This window comes from Trichosurus vulpecula, chromosome 3 (genome assembly GCF_011100635.1).
Source record: "Trichosurus vulpecula isolate mTriVul1 chromosome 3, mTriVul1.pri, whole genome shotgun sequence".
NCBI classification, from domain to species: Eukaryota; Metazoa; Chordata; class Mammalia; order Diprotodontia; family Phalangeridae; genus Trichosurus; species Trichosurus vulpecula.
Window position 1 is genome coordinate 252,949,558 of NC_050575.1, and position 25,507 is coordinate 252,975,064.

General features: G+C 35.2%; 1 protein-coding gene across 1 annotated transcript in view; it reads right to left on the reverse strand.

Moving 5' to 3' along the window:
• LOC118843733 (CUB and sushi domain-containing protein 1-like) overlaps window positions 1-25,507 on the reverse strand; it is a 2,679,416-nt gene that overhangs the window by 240,021 nt on the left and 2,413,888 nt on the right. Inside the window, 4 exon segments of the mRNA XM_036751485.1 lie at window positions 6,432-6,578; window positions 12,763-12,951; window positions 19,656-19,769; window positions 21,977-22,057. Coding sequence (XP_036607380.1) covers window positions 6,432-6,578; window positions 12,763-12,951; window positions 19,656-19,769; window positions 21,977-22,057 — 531 coding nt within the window.

Below are 25,507 nucleotides of genomic sequence, written 5' to 3' on the forward strand. Positions count from 1 at the left end.
ACATAGTGGTCCTCAGAGCTGGGAGTCTGCCGATTCCCCTGGCTATGCTAAAGCACATGGGGGATCCTGGTGTTGGCACTGGCCTGCTCCACCACACTGGGGCTCAGGATCTCCTACTGGTTTGCTGAGGTGGGGCTTACTGGTGTCTTGCTGGGATGCTTCTTGTCCTGGAATGTGCTCCTGTTTTAGCCAATGAGACAGACTTTTCTTGCCAATCTTCCCAAGTTTCTTGGGCTAAAATATTGTTTCATCACATCTTTTTGCTGGTTCTGCTGTTCCAGCACTTGTTTGGGGGCACTATCTTATGGTTATTTAGAGGTGAATATGGGAGAGGCACAGCGATTCACTACTTACTTTTCCGTCATGTCTCCCTGAAGTTGGTTCAATCAAATTATTAAGAAAATCATGTTAGACATGTAAGTGTGTAGTTTGACCAATTTCCATACCCTGAAACCAAACTAGGCAGAAGAATCCATTAAAATCCCTAGTACTTATCAGATATACATAGATTTTCTAGTAGAGGGGACTTCCATGGGGAATTTCAAATTACCTTTGCAAGGAAAACGCTAGAAAGTTTATTTGTTCCTCTTTGAGAACAAAAGATGAATGACAGCAACAATAACTCTAAGAGCAGATGGAACATCTTACAGTAGTTTTAAGGGGACTTCAATTCTTGAATAAATGCTACATCATCTCAATTTCATCTCTCAGCCTAACATATTGTACCAAGAGTAAGAGCCAGAATTCTCTGAAGTAGATCAGGATTATGAACGAAGTATAATCCTCTAACTGGAAAAAAAGCACTATTTAGGTATCTCAATTTCAAAAAACTTTAAAAATACCTGACAAGACATAAAACTTAAAATTTTTCTTAGTTGTGGTATAGCAAAAAGAACAGCTAAAAAACTTGGTCTTAATTCTTAGGTCTGATGTCTGCGTTACTTTTGGTAAATTACTCAATCTTTTTGAGACTCAAATTCCTCATCAGTTAAATAAGTCAGACTAGACTCTAAGATAGGTCCTAGGCTCAAATATTTAGTGAGTCTGTGACTATATATATATATATATATATATGTATGTGTGTGTGTGTGTGTGTGTGTATGTGTGTGTGTGTGTGTGTATATATATATATATATTCCCTTCAGCTACACTAATACTGAGGTCTCATCTTTCCATGTAGGAATATAAACAAAACAGTTCAACTTTAGTAAGTCCCTTATGATTTCTCTTTCTTGTTTATCTTTTCATGCTTCTCTTGATTCTTGTGTTTGAAAGTCAAATTTTATATTGAGCTCTGGTCTTTTCACTGAGAAAATTTCAAAGTCCTCTATTTTATTGAAAATAAATATTTTGCCTTGGAGCATGATACTCAGTTTTGCTGGGTAGGCGATTCTTGGTTTTAATCCTAGCTCCATTGACCTCCAGAATATCATATTCCAAGCCCTTCAATCCCTTAATGTAGAAGCTGCTGGATCTTGTGTTATCCTGATTGTTTCCACAAGACTCATATTGTTTCTTTCTGGCTGCTTGCAGTATTTTCTCCTTGATCTGGGAGCTCTGGAATTTGGCAACAATATTCCTAAGAGTTTTCTTTTTGGGATCTTTTTCAGGAGGCAATCAGTGGATTCTTTCAATTTCCATTTTATCCTCTGGCTCTAGAATATCAGGGCAGTTCTCCTTGATAATTTCCTGAGAGATGATATCTAGACTCTTGTTTTGATCATGGCTTTCAGGGAGTCCGATAATTTTTAAATTATCTCTCCTGGATCTATTTTCCGGGTCAGTGGTTTTCCAATGAGATATTTGACATTGTCTTCCATTTTTTCATTCCTTTGGTTCTGTTTTTTTAATTGTTTTTATTTTTAGTTTACCACACACAGTTCTACATAATTTTGAGTTCCAGATTTTCTCCCCTCTCTCCCCCCTCCCTTGCCAAGAAGGCATGGAATCTCATATAACTACCATGTATAACTTTGCATTGAATTAATTTATACACTAGTCAAGTTGTAGAGAAGAATTATGACCAATGGAATGAATCATGAGAAAGAAGGGTTCTGTTTTATAATATCTTGATTTCTCATAAAGTCACTAGCTCCCACTTGCTCCAATCTAATTTTTAAGGTAGTATTTTCTTCAGTGGTCTTTTGGAGTTCTTTTTCCATTTGGCTAATTCTGCCTTTCAAGGCATTCTTCTCCTCATTGGCTTTTTGGACCTCGTTTGCCATTTGAGTTAGTCTATTTTTTAAGGTGTTATTTTATTCGGTATTTTTTGGGGTCTCCTTTAGCAATTCATTGACTTGTTTTTCATGGTTTTCTCGCATCACTCTCATTTCTCTTCCCAATTTTTCCTCTACTTCTCTGTCTTTTCCAAATCCTTTTTGAGCTCTTCCATGGCCTGAGACCAGTTCATGTTTTTCTTGGAGGCTTCTGATGTAGGCTCTTTGACTTTGTTGACTTCCTCTGGCTGTATGTTTTTGTCTTCTTTGTCACCAAAAAAAGATTCCAAAATCTGAATCTGAATCTGAGTCTGTTTTCACTGCCTGGTCATGTTCCCAGCCAACTTACTTGACCCTTGAGTTTTTTGTTGGGGTATGGCTGCTTGTAAAGTAGAGAGTACTTTGTTCCAAGCTTGAGGGGCTGTGCTATTGTTTTCAGAGCTATTTCTACAAAGCAAACTCTGCCACACCAGTGCTACTCCTCCTCCACAAACTGCCAACCTGGACCAAACTCCGATCTAAGCTGGCTCTGCACTCCTGCTCAGATCTGCCACTTAATTCCTCCCACCAGGTGGGCCTGGGGCAGGAAGCAGCTGCAGGTGTACCTCTGTAAGCAGCCTCAGAGCTGCATCACCTCTGCTGCCCCTGGGGTGGTGGCCAAACTGGAAACTCCTTTCCCTCTGTCCCAGATGATTTTCCCACTAAGCTTCTCTGTTGTCTTTGGTGTTTGTGGGTTGAAGAGTCTAGTAACTGCCACAGCTCACTGATTCAGGGCGCTAGGGCCTGTTCCACCTGGCTCCCCGTCTGGTTGGTCCAGGTGCAGCTCACGCTGGGCTCTGCTCCGCTCCCAGTTCCATGCGGTAGACCTTACCCCATGATCATCCAGGTTGTCCTGGGCTGGAGCCCTGCTTCCCTCTGCTATTTCATGGGTTCTGCAATTCTAGAATTTGTTCAGAGCCATTTTTTTATAGGTGTTTGGAGGGACCTGGGGCAGAGCTCAAGCAAGATCCTGCTTTCCAGCCACCATCTTGGCTCCACTCCATTGTACTTTTTTTTTAAACAAATTAAAGGTCTTTGGCAACCCTATGTCAAACAAATCCATCGGTGCCATTTTGCCAACAGCATGTGCTAACATTATCTCTGTGTCACATTTTGGTGATTCTTGCCACATTTTAAACTTTTTCATTATTATTATATCTGTTATGATGATCTGTGATTGGTCACATTTGATGATAACTGTTTTGGGTTGCGTGAACAGCTCCCCTATAAGACAGGGAACTTAATAAATGTCATGTATACTGTGAATGTTCAACCTACCTCTCCTCTGGCCTCCCTATTCCCTGAGAGACAACAAAATTGAAATTAGGCCAATTAATAATCTTACAATGGCCTCTAAGTGTTCAAATGAAGAGTCAACCAAAGTTTCAAACATAAGTGTTGTCTTATTTTAAGAAATTTCCACTGCCATCCCAACCTTTATCAAGTACCACCCTGATCGGTCAGCAGCCATCAACATAAAGTCAAGACCCTCCGCCAGCAAAGAGATTACAACTCACTGGAGTTAGCATTTTATAGTAATAAAGTATTTTTAATTAAGGTATGTATCTTGGTTTTTTAGACATAATACTATTGCACACCTAATATACTACAATATAAAGATAAATTTAAAGTGCACTGGGAAACCAGAAATTGAGTGTGACTCTGGTCATTGTGATATTAATTTTATTGTGGTACTCTGGAATGAAACTCACAATATCTGAGGTATGTCCGTATATCAGACAAAAATAATATACACATGTATTTGTGGAGGGATGGAAATGTACAAACTTGGCATATGGCTACTCTTAGACTACTTAGTCTCTGGCCACAAATCAAGACAGAGGAAATTAAAATGGACTTGCTTTTTCTTCACCTTGCACTTTGGAAAAATGTCATTAACTTCAAAAAACAATACGCATATGCATATTTTTATTTAGAAAATTGCACATACAGGGAAATGGATTATGTATTCTATATGTACAATACATGAATATTACATTCACCTATCTATACACACATAGCCATGACTGAGTTGTAACTGTACACAATAAATTATCATGAGGACACGTGTGCATGTTTATGCAGACAAAAAAGTGCAGTGGATAAGACAGCTGGCACTGGAGCCACAAAGACCTGGCTTCAAGTCCCACATCTGACACTGTTATTTTTCCTAAGTCACTTAACCTCTCAGTGTTCTAGGCAACTTTCTAAGACTGGATTACAGTGAAGATATCAATTTGCATTAGTAGAGGAAGTTTCCTCACTCTAGAACTCACTCCACCTTTAAAATCACAGGTTCAGCCCTATTTCTAGCCAATGGAATTAGATGCCTTTATTAAGTGCCTATTATGTGCCAGGTACTGTGCTAGGCACTTTTTACAAATATTATTTTCATTTAGTTTTATGCATAAAGGTATGTGCAAATATATATACATATGCACACATACATGCAAAGACAGAAATATGAATGAAAATTATAGACATTTCTATACACATAGAACTAATGTATAATTATCTTTCAACACACAATTAACTAAATATGCATTTTACCATTGCCTAAATCTCATCTTATTGGATTTATAATGAAGGGAAATTTGCCGAAGCTTCACTTTGGCAAACAGGTTGGCGGCTGGTCAATTTAAAGGGGGAAAGGTTGGGAAAAATTCATTAAGTTTACTTAGGAGAAAACCTGCTGATTTAATAACAATTGTCAAGGCATAAATAGTCTTTTCAAAATCCTGGTATTTTTTCCTTTTCATGTCCTGGACCACCCACAGCAAGACTCAAACCTTGTTATTGACAGAGGCTAATACATTCAGTTCCCCCTTGCTAATGTGGGCTGCCTTTAATTACAGGTGAAGCAAGCTTTACCAACAAGTAAAGGAAACCTACCCTTTCAAGACCCACTGTCCTCTCAAGAAGGAAATGTGACCTTAAGGGGAGATTTTTGAGACAAGTTTCCAGCATACATTACTGCTCAGGCTTTAAATCTTGCAGTTGTGCCTCAAATATCAAAATGTGGCCTTTTTCCCTAGTAAGGAGAATGGCTAAGACAATACAATTGTTTTGAGTATGGGTCAGATCTCATTGACAGCAGCACATAGGGGAATAATCTGTCACAAACATATTGACTGAGCAAATTAACATGTACAACAGGCATAGGATGGATGAAATTATTCCTAGGCTGGATAGCAGTAGCTTAGTCTTCTTTCTTCATGTTCAGAGGTTTTAAAGAGGGATTCATTATTGAGGAAAGCTAAGGAGATGAACTTTGTGTCAATGCAACTGAAATACTAAAAGGGTAAAAAGTGCTCAAATATTTTTGTACTAAAAAAGAGAAATAAGTGAGATTTGTTAATAACAAGGCACAATTAGCTCTTAGAGAACAAACTACAAAATGATACATTCTCCCTAACAGCAGCATAATGTAATGGAAAGAATTCTGACTGGGAGTAGAGAGACCTGGGATTAAACTGTGAGTCTGTGTAACCATGAGCAAGTTATTTAACCTTTTGAATTCTCACTTTCTTCTTCTGTAAAATGATATAAAAATATCAATACTAAAGGCTGACATTTCCATAGAATTTTAAGTACATTATTTAATTTGATCATTATGAAAGTCCTTTGAGGTATAAACTATTCCCATTTTGGAGATAAGGAAACTAAGTTTCGAGGAGGTTAAATGACTTCACCTTGTAAGGGAATTTGTTGGCTCTGTGAATATATGGTCAAATTTTGAGTAAGGAAGACTTGAGTTCAAATCCTTCCCCAGACACTCACTAGCTGTGTGACTCTAGATAAATCATTTAACCTCTCTCTGTCTCAGTTTCCTCATCTGAAAAGCAGTGATGATAACAGCACCTACTTAACAGAATTATTGAAAGAACATAAGGTACTCAGAAAACTTTTTATAACACTTGAATTTTTAAAAAAATATATATCTTAAATGATATATTTTTAGAAATCAAATTAAATAGCCAACAAAAACAGTTTCTGTGCTGCTAGCATACTTTCTAGGTTAAAAAATTATCCTTAAATACTCACCATGTCGTTTCCATGGCATTGATAATATTTACCTTCAGAATTTAGCGTTAAGGTCAAATTGATGAAATCATTTAAGATCTTGTGTTAGAAAGATTTCTTTCACAAAATTAATTTGAAATAACATTCACTAACCTGAGTAACGGATCTTAAATCCTTTCTTACTCGTTGCATGATCAGTTGACCAGCGAAAATATAATTGGTGACTCTTGCTTGTATAATTTGATTGTTCAGTGTGATTTCCACTTAAAAGTACTAACAAAGGACTTTGCCCAGAAGAACCTAGGTAAAAAAAAGAGTAAATATGCATTGATCAAGCAATCAGTAAACATTTATAAAGTGCCTCCAACACAGAGAAAACTGTCCTAGATAGTGCGAAGACTAAGAAAGGTCTTTGTCCTTGCCTTCATGGACCTTATAGTATATTAAAAGAATTTTAAAAATCAATACAGATAATACAATGCATTCCTTGCTGGAGTGAATGGCATTTAAGGTAAGCTTTAAAGGACAGACAAGAATTCATCAAAGGAAGGAGAGGTTAGACATTTCAGACAGAGGAAACTGAGCACGGGCCCAAGTGTGAAACAGCAGAAGCTCCCTGCTGATGAAATCACAGGTCCTTTAAAAAGTGAAATACATGTAACATAGGAACAGGGATACACAGATAAATATCTTTCAGGTCCTATTTTAAAAGATCTTTCAATCAAACAGAGTGGAAAGATAGAGAGTTGTATATACAAATAGCAACATGCCACGGAGAATATGATAACTAAACCCATAGGAAAGGTCAAGATAAAGTACTATGGGCCATCATGGAACCATGATATACTTTCTAAAACACAATGGTATTGGGGAGTTCATTAGTATAAAGTATAAGATTTTAAAGAATAATTTTGATAACAGGAAATGGAAATTAAATTTCTTACTCAGAGCTACCCACAGGTGAACAGTACAGAGTAAAAGGCCTTGACAGGTCATATGAGGGCTTGATGAAGGAAGTGAGGATTATTAAGCTGAAGAAGAGATAATGTGACAGGAGAATGGAGAGGTATAGGTAAGAGGACATATGCTATTAACGTCAATATTAAGAGGGATTAGACTTAGTTTGTTTGGCCCTGAGTACAAAATTAGGAACAATAGGAAGAAGTCACAAAAAAGCATGTTTAGATTTGGTCTAAGGAAAAACTTCCTAAAAATTATAGATACCCAGAAGTAGAATGTGCTGCCTCTGGAAAATGGGAGTTCTTGAAGGAAAGGCTCGATGTCAAGTATATTATAGCTGGAATTCTGGGTCAAATCAGAATTCCTAGCTTCTGGCAATTTTTTCCTCCCCAAAAAGAGCTGTTGAAATATGCATGGAGGCAAGTCTAAACAGGTAGCATGATAATGCTAAAGAACGAGAACTATGGAAAAGCTAGAAAATATTGGATTTATACCAATAATATCATATATATTTTCAATTTTCCAATGAATCATTCAAGGTTATAATATGTTAAAAAGTTATATTAAAATGTGTTGCTTATCCAATAGTTGGACCACATGGTAGAGAGTAATATTTCTCATTTGATTGAAGTTTAAAGTTAATATATCCGAAGTGTCATTCAGGCAACTGAAGGACTATAAAAGAGCCTTTGTCCTGAACTTGATATTTATTACCATAAAAAATTCACCTTTAAAAAAAGTACACACACACACAAAAAGCTGACCTCATATTAAAGAAGGATTTCTTAGCATAAGAACACCTCTCAATGGATATCAACTTTCATCCAATTTTATGCTCCTTACATTAAAATCATAAGGCTATGTAATGAAAAAGGAGAGATTTCATATACAAAGATATAGCTGTATATGTATTTATACACATATATATGCATTATGCACATATATGATATAAATATCTATATGGTAAATATATAATTTAATATTTATATCTTCCCTAGGAGCCACCATAGGACTCTGAAATAGTAGATAATTTGGTAAATATGCAAGTTTTACATATCTTTTTTGTGTTCTGTTGACACAGGCATGGGGTTTATTTTATTGCTGTAAAAGTACAGCAACGACAGATAAGAAAAATTACAGTATAACTTTTTAAAAATGTTCAATATTGGACAAAATATCAATCTATCATGTGAATATAATGTAATTAATTCTGTCATAATTCAAGGTGACAAATTAGATAATTCTCACCTGATATGTGAGCAATCCAAATGATTCTATAAGTGGGTGACATTTCACAAGGTGAAATTGCATCAATGGAGGCAATTTTATATCAGATACATATAATCATTTTAACATCTGTCTACCACATCCTAGAGAATGATAGATGTTCACTATTGGGTTATTTCCTTTCTAAACACTAAGTTCTCATCAATGTTACATAACTATTTCATCATTTATTCACAAAATGTATTTAAACATAATCCCACTGAGCTCTCCAATCTTTTGAGAGAAATGTTTCTTTTACCCTTTCATTTATTAGTTGTTCTGCAAAATAATAGTATAATGATAATTGTTTCACGTTGTGCTTTCTATATAACCGTTTAGGATACTGTGGCAATTCAGATTTAGCAATTTAGTCTGATTCAACAATTACATACTTGGATACATACATACATATATATTATGTGTGTGTATATATTTGCATATGTATATTTGTGCATATTCATTATTATATCAATGCATTTATTTACATATGAATGCCTGGCATTTAGGCATTATTGTCTAGTAGATAAAGTCAGGATATCCTGAGTTCAAAACTCGCCTCTAATACATGCTACCTTTATGACACTGCGCAAGTAGGTCACATAACTTAGTACCTAGGCAGTTCTCTCAAATTATCAGTTTTAGCAAAGGTATCATATAGCATTAAGAGAGGGAATTTCCTGCACAATGCTGTGCACCATACCAATAAAATTACAAGTTCAGTCTTTCTCCCTATGCCTGACATACAAGAGTCACTTAATAAATACTTATTGTTACACACATGCATGCGCTGTGTTCAAGGATATAGGTATAGTTATTGTCAGAAAAGCACCACGTAAACCTTAAAGGGCTTTACAAATGTGAGGCACATCTTATGCTTTTGATTAAATATGTTTGTTAATTGAGTATTTGACTGTTATATAAACATATAATTCTATATGGAAACAATTTAAGTCAATTGTTTGGATGAAATCACAGGTATAGATAAAATAAAAATAGGCTGATGTGATTGGTTAAAAAAATGCTAAACTGGCTACTTGTTTATTTTAACTGATCAAGTCAATTAAAATATTTAAATTTATTGTAAGACCCAGAAGTATACACCTTGAAGTATGACAGAATTAATTATATTTAATGTTTTGAAACACTAGTCAATTCACAAAAGTCACAAAGAAGCAGATTTAGGCTCAATGTAAAAAAAAATAATTATCTAATCATTAGAATTATCATATGCTTTTTCCCTCCCCTCCTCCCCTCCTGTGGAATGGGCCATCCTCAGGAGATATTGGGTTTTCTAGCATGAAAAGTTTTTAAGTTGTGGCTGGATGATCTGTTAGGGATGGTATAAAAGTGATTTTCTTTTCAGGAATGTACTGGACTAGAGTCCTAGAACCTTTGTGATTCCCTCCAACCTTGAGACTCTGATCATGTGATATCATCTATTTCAGGGGTGAGGAACTTGTGGCCTTAAGGCCACACGTGGCCATCTAGGTCCTTAAGTGCAGCCATTTGACTGAATCTAAATTTTACAGAACAAATCATTTTATTTTTATTAACACATTTTGGTTATCTTTTATATTCTTATTTTACTTTTTAAAATGAACATATTTAAAATATCAAACAGTAAAATAAGTTTCAATTAGATAATCCTTCCATATTGACTGGCACAATTAGAACATTATTAAGCCATAAGGGCTAGATTGACAGCTGCTACATTCATTATTTAGTTCTAACTTCCCCCACCTGACTGGTACCACTAACACACTAGACTGGTTGGCAAGAGTTGATGGGGCTTGAGTATACCAACCAGTCTATTATCAGCTCTTGACAACAGTGCACTGTGTTTCTGTTTGAAGTGGAATTTGTGAATAGTTAAACAGCTTGATAGCATTTTTTAATTGTCAGATTAACAGCCCATCATGTCAAAGAAGACCAAGAGAACACTGAAGGAAAAAAAAAAAAACAGATTTTTCAATGAGAATTGGGAATTGCAATATTATCTTGTTTCTGCTAAAGATAAGATTATTTCCTTGCTTTGTGGTACTACAATATCAATATTAAAGAAATTCAACGCTCATCAGCATTATAACACTCATAAGGACCACAAATATTTCAAATTAGAGGGAGAGGCACAAAAGGTCGTACTGCAGAAATTAAAAGATGAAAAGCGTATGCAAAGACAATTCTCTCAAGCAGCAGTAAGACCTGAAAATAATGCCACTGAAGCAACTTATAAAGAAGCTTATATACTTGGGGGAAAAGGGAAGTCATTCATTGTTGTAGAAATTGCGAAAAATGCATTGTCAAAGTTGTAGCATGCTTAGACCCCAATAACATTTCAAAGTACAACCAATACCTCTTTCAAGGAGAACCATAACTGATCGACAGCATGAATCAGGCTTCAAATTAACAGAACAACTTCATACAGCATTTCAAAAGGAAAATATGTATTATTCAATTGCTTTGGATGAATCAATTGATACAACTGACTCAGCACAAGTTTTATACTTCATTCCAGTCTTAACAGATTTTCTTTGCGATGAAGAGTTACTTGCTTTGGGAACTCTTGCAAACAGAATACGGGGAATAGATATCTTCAAGAGATATCTTTCAAGATAAATGTTGTGAAGTTGGACTGAATTTGGTAAATTAGTAAGTGTATGTAAGATGGTGCGCCTTCCACGACAGGAAAACATGAAGGGCTTATTGCACAGATAAAAAAATAGTATTAACAGATCCAGACTCTCTCATTTCTTTTCGTTGAGTTTTACATCTGCAATATCTGTGTACTAAAGCGATTTTAAGTGATATTTGCAACAAATTATAAGTATCGTTACCTATATTCATGCAAATGCTACACAGTATCATCAGTTTCATAATATACTAAAGTTGAACAATGAAGTATACAGTGTGGATTTGTGGTATCATTCTAAAGAGTGTTGGCTATCACAGGGACAGATGTTAGTCAAAATTTTATCTCTGTGAGAATAGTTAAATTTCATAAAGAACAGAATCAGCAATGTGAACTATTGAAAGAAGATTCCTATGGGAATGCTGCATTTCTGTGTGATATCAAATCAAAACAATCTTTCTTTCTTTGCACGGTAAAACTAAGTGTATTTATTATAGGTGGCAAAAAAATCCAAGCATTTAAAAAAAAACTTTCTTCAAAACACCTCTTTTTTAAATTCAGATGAATGTTTTTCTCAGTTAGCAAAGGTCACTGATGAGCAGGATGATATATGCATATCATTTGAAGAATATGCAGCTGTTACAGACTTATTAATTGGCGAATACAATAAAAGGTTCGCTGACTTAGGGAATCATGACATCACACTCAAATTAGCATTTCAGCTTCACCTAGTTGATATCACCAATGCACCTAAAGAATGACAGATAGAAGTGATTGAGCTCTCTGCAGATGACATTTTAAAGTCACTGTTTGATGCTAGGAAAGATCCAATTGAAATACAGAAAAACACATGCGAATACCCATGCTTTCAGCAACATTCCTGAAAAAAAAATGATTTCTTGCTTTTTAACCATGTAATGCTGCGAATCTATATTTATACTCCTACCTAACGCAAAACAAAATGCACTTAAAGTCACAAATGACATCATATCCATCTAGATCAACTGAAGCTGCGGACCTCCATTCTATAACCAAATATTTAAAAGCTTTCTGACAAAAAGCAGACACAACAAAGTCATTAAAATGTGAGTTAACTTTAAAATTAATAGACGGTTTTCATTTTTTAACTTATTAAGTAGATAGTGGTTAGATTTTTACAAAATAATGTACATTTTTAAGTATATTTAATTGAAATTTCTTGAATATGGCCTTATTTGATTACAGCTAAATATTAATGGGCCTTCCAACACGGAAAGGTTCCCCACCCCTGATCTATGTAATGTTAAATTTAAATACAATATTACCCTATTTGTTCTTTGAAAATTAGAAATATATGCAGAACACCAGCTTACTACAAAGAATATTTGCTGAACCACAACAGCCAGTTCTCTAACTCTGCCAGATAACTGAGCATTTACTGCCATTTAGAGAGAAATACCTTTGTTATATTCCTACCCAAATAAACCAACAACAGGGATTTTTAATTGCCTACTATTTACAAGACACTGGGGACATAAAGACCAAAGTGAAATGTCCCTGCCCCAAGGAACTCAGGTATTTAGAGCTTTAAATATATTTTATATTACATACACATTGTCTTTCCCTAAAGAATATTAAAGAATTACTTACCATCAAATATTTCTAGTACATCAAACTGCTTCTCACTCTGGAATGTTTCCACAAAGATAGTGATGTTATAGCCTACTTCCACTTTAATGGTCCAAGAGCAAGTCTGGGAGTTAAAGTAATTGCCTGGATATCCTGGACTCAGAATCACTCCAGATGACTCAGTGCGGACTTCATTTGCTGGGCATTGAGCTAAAGAAAAGAAGATAAATACATTGTTTCCCTTCCCCAAAGAATCTCAGGCTGGAAATCCAATGGATTAGAATCCCTTAAAAGGCAAAAAATGCTCAATAATTCTGTTCTGATTCATCAACTCAGTAAAATACACCAACACACATTTGTTCAGGGAAATTATCTGTTGATGAATAGTTTTGCTCATTCATGTAGTTTTCCCTCATCATTCCCTTATTTAATTTTCTATCTAAGAGGTGCTACAGAAAGAACATTGCCCTAAACTTTAGGGAACTGGTTCCAGTTCCTGTCTCTGACTTTTATAGCTATCTGACCTTGAGGAAGTCAATTAAGTCTCTTGGAGTCTCAGGCTCCTCATACGTGGATGATAGTCATATTACCTACTTCACAAGATTGTTGTGAAGAACTTGTGTCTTAAACCTTAGATCAATATAGACATTAGTTATTATAATTTATTCAAGAGAAATGAGTTACATTCAGTGAAATATTATTCAGAAAGGATGACCTATTAAGAAATAGAAATCAGGATGTCTCACAAGTAATTGTGTAAAACAATCCAAATAATCTCCAAATATCAGGCCACAGAACAAAATTTTAAGAGATGAACATTAACATTAAGGGAGGAAGAATGGCATAGTAGAAGACAGTGAACTTTGATATTTATTGTGTCTCTGCTACCTGTCTCCATTTGTAAACATAGGAGGAAGGGTTGAAATAGATGCTTTTTAATGTCTCTTCCAATATTCACTAGCTGTGCGTGTGTGTGTGTGCATATACACACATACACATCTTCATTTATATTTAGATGGATATATACATAATATCACAAATATAGAAACAGGGACAGACAGACAGAAAATAGAGAGAGATTATAGAAGGGCACAACTGAAATTTCACTGGTATAAGAAACTCTCAAAGAGGAAACACCCTTAATTAGTGCACACCAGTACCTGGTTTAAAATCTTAAGTTGCCTGGGGCACTGAGAAGTTAGCTGATTTGACCAGTATCCCACAATCAGAGGCATGACTAGAACCAATGTATGGGTTTTTTTTTTCCTCAGAGGGTCTCTCTCTATCCACTATGCCTATGGATACGGAAATAGACCTTTCTACCATATGAAATAAGATAAACATTTACTATAAAACAGGGTTCCTATCTATAGCTCTAAAACAGTGAAAACTGGACCCAAAGGAATGCCTCTTACCCTAGGCTTGTTGGAATGTGGGAGTCAGTTGAAAGTGGCAAGATCAGATAGTAATTGGAGGGGATATACTTGTATTTCCCACAGAACTTATTCCACATTCTGGTGAATGAAGCAGAAATTCATTTACATTCAGGAATCATTTTAACAAGTTCTGATTATGAGTAAGCCAATTTCAAGCAATAGAGATTACAGAGACAAAGATAAATAATAGTTCCCCCACTCACTCCAATATATTCTACTTGAAGCCATAAGAACTATGATCAATACAATAACCATTCATGATTCTAAAGGGTCAATGATAAAACACACTATGCATGACAGAAAGGTGACAGATTTGGTGTACAGAATGACACATTTTAATACAATTATTAAGGAAATCTGTTTAGCTTGACTAACAAGAAATTTGTTTTTCTTTTCTTTTAAATTTCTAATGGAGTACAGGGTAGGAGTAAGAAAAAACAGATTTCTGTTTTTTATTATTTAGTAGAGAAGAAGGGGGATTGCTATTGATGTGAAATACTTCACTAACTTTCAGATGAGGTAACTGAATTATTACTTAACTGTCTTACTTTGTTACAAGAAACCTTTTATGAAATGGAAGTAACCTATAAACATGATGCAAAACCAAAAAATCTTTAAAAAATTGTCACAATGAAAATTCAATCCTATGTTATCATTTCCTGGTTTTTATTTTTCAGAGGAAGTAGACTCTGGCTTTTTGAAGTCTGAATTCTCCTACCCTGTCTTCAACACATACTGAGAATAAATGAATGCTTCATGTGTTGTACTACAGTTCAACCATTTCTTCTCTATTATAGGGGGATATCATTTAAATGTTTTGAAATACCAGTCATTTCAAAGCAAATTACATTACAATAATGCAAAAAGAAGAAAGGTTGCCTTTTTGTACCCTGCTTCAACAATGCTCAAGATCATGCCACAATTTTCAGGAGAGCATGACAATGTCATCATCATCATTGTCATCATCATTATCATCATCATTCATATAGCACTACCTAGATTCCTTGGAGAATTATATTTTTTAATGCAGATAATTACTTTTTCCTATTTTGTTGCATCAAAATTAAACAACAGAAGAAAAATAATTTGTATATATGAATGACAAAAAAGAGATTCAAACTAAATAAACCCTCCTAATTCCTATATTTACTCTTCAATTTTAAATAGAAAAATGTCCCTCAGCAATCTTTTTTATTTATAGAACAATTCAGTGAAAGTTACCACTGTTATTAGTGACAGTTCATAAATAAATAGAAGTCCCTGAAATATTAATGTTGTAATATTGACCTAATTTAATCAAAATGTCCCAGAAGATTTATTATCAGCTCTTCCTTAATGAGAGAGATGGATTTATTTGCCCAATGGATAAAAATCTTATCTATAGAAGTTATCTCATATTATTTAATTATGTTTCCTTTGGAAGACATTATAGCATGAAGATTTTAAGATAGGGTCATTTTCCCTCAAACAAATGAACACCAATCCATGCAATCAATATATTTTGATTTTGAAAGTATAGTTTATTCAAATCAAAACAAGATTCAAACTGAGAAACAAATCTTAAAACTTAGGAAATGATGCTGGCATAAGATAGAAGACTAATAATTTTCAATACCCCCTACATATTTATTTTTCATGGAAAGTTTGCAGATTAAAAATGAAAAATCAATTGCAAGTAATGCTAAAAGAGAGATAATTTTGACTATTTACAGAAGGTAGTTTCATAGTTGAAAAGACTGTTTTTTCATGATTCAGAGGTCAGCAAATCGACATATTTTATTTGACTACATTATGCCCTTCAATAAGTGAAATACTGTCAATGTTTTGCCATATTAAATATACATGCAATTAATGTATATATTTAAATCTTTCTATAGAGTGGGTAGATGAGCACCTCTCCTGACTCAACCACAGATGAGTGTTAGGGAAATGTTGTTATATCCTTTCTAGGCCTGTATTCCTGTCAGGGTAAAGAATCAGTCCCAATAAAAATCTGATTTGGGGATATTTGAATTGCATATCTCCTCTATCTCTACCATAAATGTGCCTATCAGGGAAGGGTGCTCAACATAGAATCTTCCATTCATAGGTGTCATTATCTGAGATGCAGCGCCATTAACTGCTGGAACTATCAACCCCAATATATATGCCATGTAGAGATTGTGATCTTCTGGTACTACAGTTGAATACTGGAATTCTGTGTCTCCCTGGGAAGAAGGAACTTGTTATCAATTTCTAATGCAACAGGTGAGAAATGCCATACTTCAGTATATTTGAAAATCCATTCCCATGGAAAGTAGTGCAGTGAAGTTAAATTACAAGAAGAATCTTAATTTAACAAAAGGAAGAAGATGAAAGAGACAAAAATATAAATGCAACTTAAATTATTATATTATTATATTTCCCACACTCAAAAACAAATTTGGAAATTTCCCCCATTGAGTAGCAATATTTTTTGTGATTCATTTTGCTTCTCTTGTTCCTTTCATATCTGCTTGATTCCTTCATGTTCATTCCTATATACTGTTGCCAAGAGTAACACCCACTTACAGTGGAAGCTTTGAAGTGATGGCAGGCTTTCCCACAGCTGAGTTGTTGGTTTTTGTGTTGTTTTTTTCCCTCATGCAGCAATCACACATTCAAAAATACACAGCATCTCCACAAGAGACTCTCAGAAACCTCCTTCCCTCTCCCCTTAACCCACAAGAGGGAAGCATCTGCTTGTGGTTGCTGTCAAAAACACCTTCTAAAGGAACATGCCACTCTTAATTTGATCCGTTCCTGTTCTGAGTCATCACACCACACAATATTATTTAGTAATATTGGCCTCCAAAAGGAAAATGAAGCATGAGGCTTCAGACCTAAAGAATATGATTTCCTGTACTTTATAGGACTTTCAGAACAGCTGAACATTCACATTTTAAGATTCATGAATAATTATGATTAATTCTAAGATGCACCTGTACCTACCAGAGAACTGGAAAAACCCAGTAAACAACTGGGAAAAGCTGTCAGCTAGGGCCTCTGAAAGATACATCTTCATTATCTTAAATACATACAAAAATCACCATCAGTCTTGGTCATTTTCCTGGGTCTCTCCCTAGTGCTTTCTAGAAGAAGAGGTGAGGCCAGCTAGTTGCCAAATCTCTTTTATGTCCACTTCAGATTCCCATTTTTATCCCCACTAGTTATTTATTCTTCAATTGAAATAGCTGAGAGTTGGTCTGTTCCCATAATATTCATTTAAAAGTTCTGACTTGTGAATTCAGTCCTAAGGCCTAGATGTATAGCTGAGTGTTACAACAAAAGAGAATGACAACCCACTAATGGGGTTGATAGCTGAAGTAACTTTGAAGTAAGCTGCTCATCTGTATTCATTAACTCATATATAGAAAAAGTTTCCCAGATAGCACTGGCAAAATGTGACTCCAAGGTTGTCATGGTTCATTCTCATTTAAGTCAAAATGAAATATACCTGGGAAAGTCCATCAGTAGGTCGGCAAGTACTTACTCTATGAGAGGCACTGTGCTAAGTGGTAGGGATACTAGGAAAACAAAAATGGTCTCTACCCTCAAGGAGCTTTCGTTCAAATGAAGGAGACATGATATGAACTATGTACATGCAAGATATATGCAGATTTGATGGAAAATAGTTTGGAGGGGATGGCAGGAATTATGAGGTAGGGGAAGCAAGAAAGGACTCCTACAAGACATTGGATTTGAACATTACAGAATCAAGACATAGGTGTTCTGTTTCGTTTAAAAGTATATTTTTCTTAGATGCTCTAAGACAGGGCTGTCCAAAATGCTGCCCATGGGTCACATGGTGCTGGCAGTGTGATTTATGCTGCTGGCATACAAGCATGGAAATTTACATAAATGTAACCAAAGTTGTAACCAAATAGTAACCAAAGTTGAGCTACTGCAGAGCTCTCACTAAAATGCAAATCGAAATATATTGTCTATTGTTTCAATAAAAACCTAAGGTTGGACAGCCCTGCTCTAAGACACTGAAATGGTGGCGACAAGATTCTTTAGCCCATAAGAAGTAGACAAATTTGTTGGTCATCCCAGAAGCTGTGTTTTGTCTTTGTATTTTGGGTAGGGGGGTATATTATACATAACACCAAACAACTATCTAGATAGGCCTTAAAAATCCAAAGTGATCGAGAATTGACAAAACTAAACTAAATTAAAAATCTTAAAATTAACTGTTACTCCAATTCTGATATCATATAGATTCACAGATCCTAGAGTATGAAGGGAATTTAGGGGATCATTTGTTTTGGTTTCTCACTACCCCTCAGGAAAAGCATCACTTCCAGGTGAAGCAGAGAAGTTCACTGACTTTCCAAAGGTTAAACAGCTAATTGGCAGCAGGAGAGAGATGTGGGGGTGAACCAGAAGCATAGCCTACAATTTACTAGTGTACTGTTCTTTATAGTACATTAAGGTGTGATTCTTGAGATGGCTAGGTAGCACGATTGACAGAGCTCTGCACCTGGAATCAGAAAGACCCGAGTTAAAATTTGGCTTCAGACAGTTATTGGTTGTGTGAGCCTGGGTATGTCAGTTAACTTTTGTCTGCCTCACTTTCTTCATCTGTAAAATCAGGATAACACTAGTACTTACCTCACAGGGTTATTGTAAGGATAAAATGAAATTATGTTCACAAAGCCCTCTTCAAAACTTAGAGTGTTATATAAAAGCTAGCTATTACCATCATCATTATTATCATTACATCTCATTATGTCATCTCTTATAAAGGCAACATTATTGGTTTAATTCAGGGATGGGGAAGCTGTAGTCTCAAGGCCACGTGTAGCCTTCTAGGTCCTTGGATGCAGCCTTTTGAGTGATTCCAAGTTTTATAGAACAAATCCTTTCATTAAAGGGATTTGTTCTGTGAAGTTTGGATTAAGTCAGTGGGCTCCACTTGAGGACCTAGAGGGCCACATGTGGCATCAAGGCCAAAGGTTCCCCACCCCTGGGGTTCAGTTTTATCCATAGTGGTTAACTATCTCCATAAAGTACACATTGGGATTTCTGAGGAAGTTAAAAACAACTGGCCTTTGGACTATATTGCTCACAATACCCTTTAAGACTGGGTATTGTCAAAAGTATATCAGAATAAACCAGCAATTAGCCTGGTGAGAAACAATTACAGAAGGCCCTAAATATATGTCCTGATTATATTGGGTGCAGACGTTTAGTCCAGACACCTCATATTCTTAACCTTTTTAACTAATTTATTTTCATATTTTCCTTTAAAAAATTCACTGATGGTAAATTCTTATCCCATGAACCATGAATTTTAATCTTCCTCTAATAGGAAGGAAGGATGAGAAAATTCTCTTAAACAGTGATAGATGATTTAAGGGAAAATATTAGCAAATCTTTGACTTCAACTAGTACCAACATAGAATAAAGACATCCATGCTGAAAACATTTTTATTTTTCATGTAGGAAAGACCTTACCTTTACAGGTTGGGGGAGATCCCTCAAATTGCAACTGAGCACTGAGCTTACAGGTCAATATATCAGTTCCTGACAGTGTGTAACCAGGAAGGCACTGATACTTCACAAAATCCCCTAAAGGAATCAATGAAATACTCTTTCAATTTTTTTCTTCAGGAAATATACAAAGTAAGTGACATGTATGTGTATAAATGTACACACACACACACACACACACATATATATAACCATTTAAAATCTCTCTATATATGCCTTTAAACATCAAGTGTCTAATTCTTTTTTTGTTTAATTACACACACACATCTTTAGACCTCTATATCCAAAGATGCTATTTTCCATAATTATTAAGTAATGCACTAATTTTTCCCCCAAGAGTTCTGACAAATGCCATCCAATTATTTTCCCTGTCATACGTTATTACTAATTATGTAATTTTTCTTGTTACTAATTATGTAATTTTTTCAGACTTTGGATGGTAGAAGTGTTCATTTCAGCCATATAATTCCATACTAACATCCTTATATGAATAAAAGACTCAACTCAAAGGCCATCTCTTCCAAGATGTTTTTCTCTAATCCTGCAAATTAGAAATACATATTCTTGCCCTCTACTGAACTCTTGAAGCCCTTTGTTTTGAGCTTCTCATTAATTACTACACTTTCATCATTATTAACCAAAGCAGTGATTTTATATGGTATAGGCAATTTTCTAAGAAGCTCAGAATCTCCCTTCACTAATGCAGTTGGTCATATATTCTGCAATTTACAGCCATAGAAAGCTACATGGGAACAGTGAGCGATTAGGGTCACACAGACAATATGTGTGAAAGGCAGTACTTAAACCCAAGGTTTCCTGACTTTCTGTCCTCCAAATTGTGTTGCCTCTCTTACTGATTACATAATCATATTTTTTACGAATGATAATGGCAATAACAATACGTTTTCCCTTCTAGCTTATGTTTCTTTGAGGCAAAGACTGTGTTATTATCTTTTGTTTCCCCCTTAGTACCTTACTCAGTATCCTACACATGTTACTCAATGTTGAATGAATCAATCACTAAACATTTATTAAGCGCCTACTGAGTGTCAGGTACTGTGCTCAGCACTGGGAATACAAAAACAGAAATTAAACAATTCCTGCCTTTTAGGAACATATGTTCTATCTGGGTGATAATGCACATGTACATAAATAAATATAAACCAAATATATACAAGGAAAATGATGAGGAAAAATGTAACTAACAGCCAAAAGCCCAGGTAAACCTGAACATAAGGTGTCACTTGAGTAGAGTTTTGAAAGAAATGGAATTCTAAGAGGGGTAGGTGCTTTGAGAGTACATTCGAAATATGGAAAACAACCAGTGCAATGGTGTTCGTAAAACGGTTGGCAAATGTAGTGTCATATTTGAGGAACATAAAGAAAGCTGAAAGCTAGTTTAGTTGGACCAAAGGAATGTGGGAGCAAAATAATAAAATGGAAGAATAGCTTTCCCCTGATTGTCATTTTAGAATCAACTGAGCTTAGAGGCTGGGCATATGCTCTCGACTACCTCATTCATTGGTGATATTTATGAATTACATTCCAAAATAAAGACCAGAAACTTAGAATTTCAAAATAATATCAATTAAATATCTTATAATAATGTCATTCTTCTCAGTGAAAGGTCAGTTTAAAACTGGTTATAATTTTGACACTGATTGAGTCATGTAACAAGGAAGAGATAGGAGACCATCCAAATTCTTAGTCTTAGACCTTAAGGAAGGTCTCCAACACCTTGGAGAAATACGAAGTACAGAGCCTATGGAGAAACACAGAAAGGAATCAAATGTGATGACAAGGTCTGAGTGGGTTGTTATTGGCACTGATATAGGGGATACCCCCGATGATAGAATCATAAAATCACTAAAATGTTGAAGACCTTACTTTTTAAAAGTTTGTTCCTCCATACATTGCCTATTTTTCAAAAACAATTATATTCCAGAAATAAAGAACAAACCAAAAATTTGTCAGAAATATTTTAAAATAATTTATGTAAATCATATTAAAAACTTGAAGTATTATATAACTGTTTAATATTATTAAGTAAAAAAGTAGAAAGATTTTTACAGTTGGAAAGGGAAAAAAAAATCTCATGTAATAAAATATGACCACTAATAGAATATGACAATAGAAACACCTTGAAAAATCTTTTAAAAAACAATTAAGAGAAATAGTAACAAATGTACAAAGTACTTCTACTAATTTGAAAGCATGATTTATAGAGAATATAATAGAATTTAAGTGATATAAATGCATAAGAAAAATGATGGTTAGTACATTACCTATTTCAAAATCATTATCTTCAGTGAGTATCTCAGCCTGTGGAACTGCTGGTGGAGACTGACACTTCTTCAGCTGATAAGCTAAAAATTATAGGAAATTACATTCAATTGGATTATCTTTGAAGACAGACAAATTTTTAAAAATTTCCAATACAAGACATGTATTTTAAAATTTCCATAGGATTTAGAGAGTTGATTAATCATATCTCTATTGTTAAGTCTTCATAGTCATTTAATTTTTTATCAGATTAGAAATCACTTGGAAAATAGAAAGAGTAAAGACCTAAATGCTAGAGATAAGTCATATTATCATATAATGATCTGAAGCTCAATATATATTCATAATACATAAGTATCTTTAAAATTATATACACACATATATTAACGTTATAATTTTTGAAAGTCATAAGCATGGACCTTATCTTTTAAGCATGTATACACACATAAATATATAAGTACATGTACACACATAAATATTTTAAGTATACTTTAGACATGTTTATATTTAAGCATATTTAAATATGTATTAATTATATACACCTACACATAAGCATATTTAAATATGTATTAATTATATACACCTACACATACAACATGTAAAAGCACAAGCTTGAGACTTTTAAAAATTATGACCCCTAATTTAAATAAAAATTTTAGACCATACAAATCCCTAGAATTCCGAGCCCTATCCTTGGTGCAACTTCATGTCCTTTTGTGTTTCTGTCAACAATAGTGTACACTCCACATTGCGAATTATGATACACTGCTCTACTTTCATAGGGCACCACAGGAACACAAAGGAAAGATTTATGATTTTTCTTCTTTTTCTTATACTATACTGAATTCACTTTTGTTCATGTTATTAAATGGGTAGAGATTCTCTATAATATTATCTCTTACAATGCAGAATTCGGCATAATAATGTCCCTCTCATTCTTTGTGAAGGGCAGGTTAAGAGCAATTTAGTCTAATTATCCTAAAGTTCTCATAAAAACAATTTTATGGATTCCCTCACTCATATTCAGCACTTTCAATCATTCTGCAAGCTCCCTTACAAAAACTACGTTACCTTAATGACTACAGATTTACTCAACTAGCCAGTGGTCACAGGATCTTAGGTTTAAAGCTATAAGCAACCTTTGGGGCCACATAGTCAGATCCCCCATTTTACAGATGAATAAGGAAGGCATAAAGAAGATTTGAATACATATTTTCTGACTCCAAATCCTACATACTTTTCATTGTTTCATGCTGCCTCCATTGAGGCAGATATGTGGTGGGCGTTCAGAGCCCTAGGGCCTGGAGTCAGGAAGAGTCAAGTTCAAATTTAGCCTCAGATATTTACTAGCTGTGTGACTTTGAGCATGTCACATAACTTTAGTGTCCTCATCTGTAAAACAGGGATAATAACAGCAACTGCTTCCCAGGATTGCTATAAGAACCAAATGAGATAATACGTGTAAAGAGCTTATCTAGTGGCTGCCACATGACAGTGTTGTATAAATGCTAGCCATTATTGGTAATAATGTTATTAGTATATGTCATGTTGCTATTTGCTATAATTCTGTTTGTACATTGCCCATTCCCACCCCAAAGTGCCCTCTTCTCCCATGTGGAAAATACTGGAGGTTAGAATTCTTTTATTCAGATATACATCAGGTAGGATTTTAACCATCATTCCCACCCACCCCCTTTTTAAATAATGTCATTAAAAAGGTACAAGGGCCAGGCATCTTCAAAATCTTGCTGATTACCTCCACAGGAGGAACTTACAATTATAGACAGCTGCAAATCACTTTTGCCTTCCATACTCAACTATCTAACTTTCAAATCAGGCACACCTCTATAGTCTAATTGTATTTCCTCCTCTTCCCCTGGGAACTTCCTCAGGGGACTCCAGGGTTATTCTACTTTAGTAAGATGAAAGTATTTTTAGCTTTCTTGGAATTCATACTATGACTAAGTACATTCCTACATTCTGTGTATTCATTCATGAGGCCCCTTTTCTTCTTCCAAATTATCATAGACTTTCTTTCTCCCTTATTTCTCATGGTCTTTTTTCCCTCTAAGACAACTTCTTGGATCTTCCTATTCAGTTGATTCTTCTTCCTCTTGATCTTGCTGATATTATTAGACTAGGCACTGATGCTCCTCTTTCCCTGGCCCCAAATTCCTTTCAGGTCTGCTTTTTTTGAAATAAAAATCTGTTCCTTTTCAGCCTGCAGCTATTACCACTCTCACTTCTCCAATTCAAAATGCCTCTTCATTTCCCTAACTTGCCATCCTCCATTTTAATAGGTACTTTTTCAACCTTCTATTGGGTGCTGCTCAAATTTCAACAACTACAACAACAGCAACAGCAGCAACAAAAACCAAAAATGCCTCAGGATCCTCTCAATCCATTCCTTCTACTGTCACCCAATAGTATGACACTGTACTAGCTCTTCCCACCCAAAGCCTTAGGTTGGACAATATAATGCTCATTCTCCTGATGATACTAGATCTGAGCTCTAATTGTGGCAAGAGAGTCAGGAGAATAGATGAGTTCCATCCATGCACATTAAGAAGGCTGGGGATAAGGAAGGGATAGGTAAGTAGGAAGAGTGAAGGGGAAGAATATTTACGAGTATTGGTCGGATCTTCTGTTGAACACTAGAGAAAGAAAATCCACACAAAGAGTCACACAGAGAGAGAGAGACTTCTGTGTAGATTCCCACTCCCTAACAATCTGATTTGTTGTTATTCAGCTGTTTCAGTTATATCCAACTCTTTGTGACCCCATTTGGAGTCACCTTAAAAAACATATTGGAATGATTTGCCATTTTTTTCTCCGACTCATTTTACAGAAAAGGAACTGAGGCAAACCAGGTTTAGTGACTTGCTCAGGGTCATACAGCTAATAGGTGTCTGGATTTGAACTCAAGAAGATGAGTCTTCCTGACTGCAGGTGGCTAAAATCTCATCTTCTATAGGAAGCCTTTCTTGATCCTCCTTAGTTCTAGTGTCTTCCCTCTGTTGATTATCTCCAAATTATCCTGTAAATAGCTTATTTATACATTGTTATTTGCATGTTTTCTCCCCCTGTAAGCTTCTTGAAAGAAGGCACTGTCTATCCACTGTGCCACCTAGATGTCCCCTGAGAAACTCCCACTAATTCCTTAACACTAACCCTCTCACACCAATACTCTGCCTCAACTCAACCACCCCGTTCACAATACTGATCATCTATATTCTATTCTCCATATACTCTTTACTCTGTAACTTCGCACTTAATACATTCTGTCACCAACACCCAAAAGGCTATGATCTCCTAGTGACATGTCAAAATGATCACAAACTTCAAGAGAATGTTTTTGGTGAGAAACTATTTCAGACAGTAAGCCCCTCTTGCCTTCTAGGCTAAGCCTCCTACCTTTCATGTTCAGGCATCCCCAGAGTCCAACAAATAAAAGTTCCTATATAACATGGTCTTGTTACAGTCAGATTGAGAACACTATTTTTCATTTTATTAAGAATATGCTGTTTGAGTTT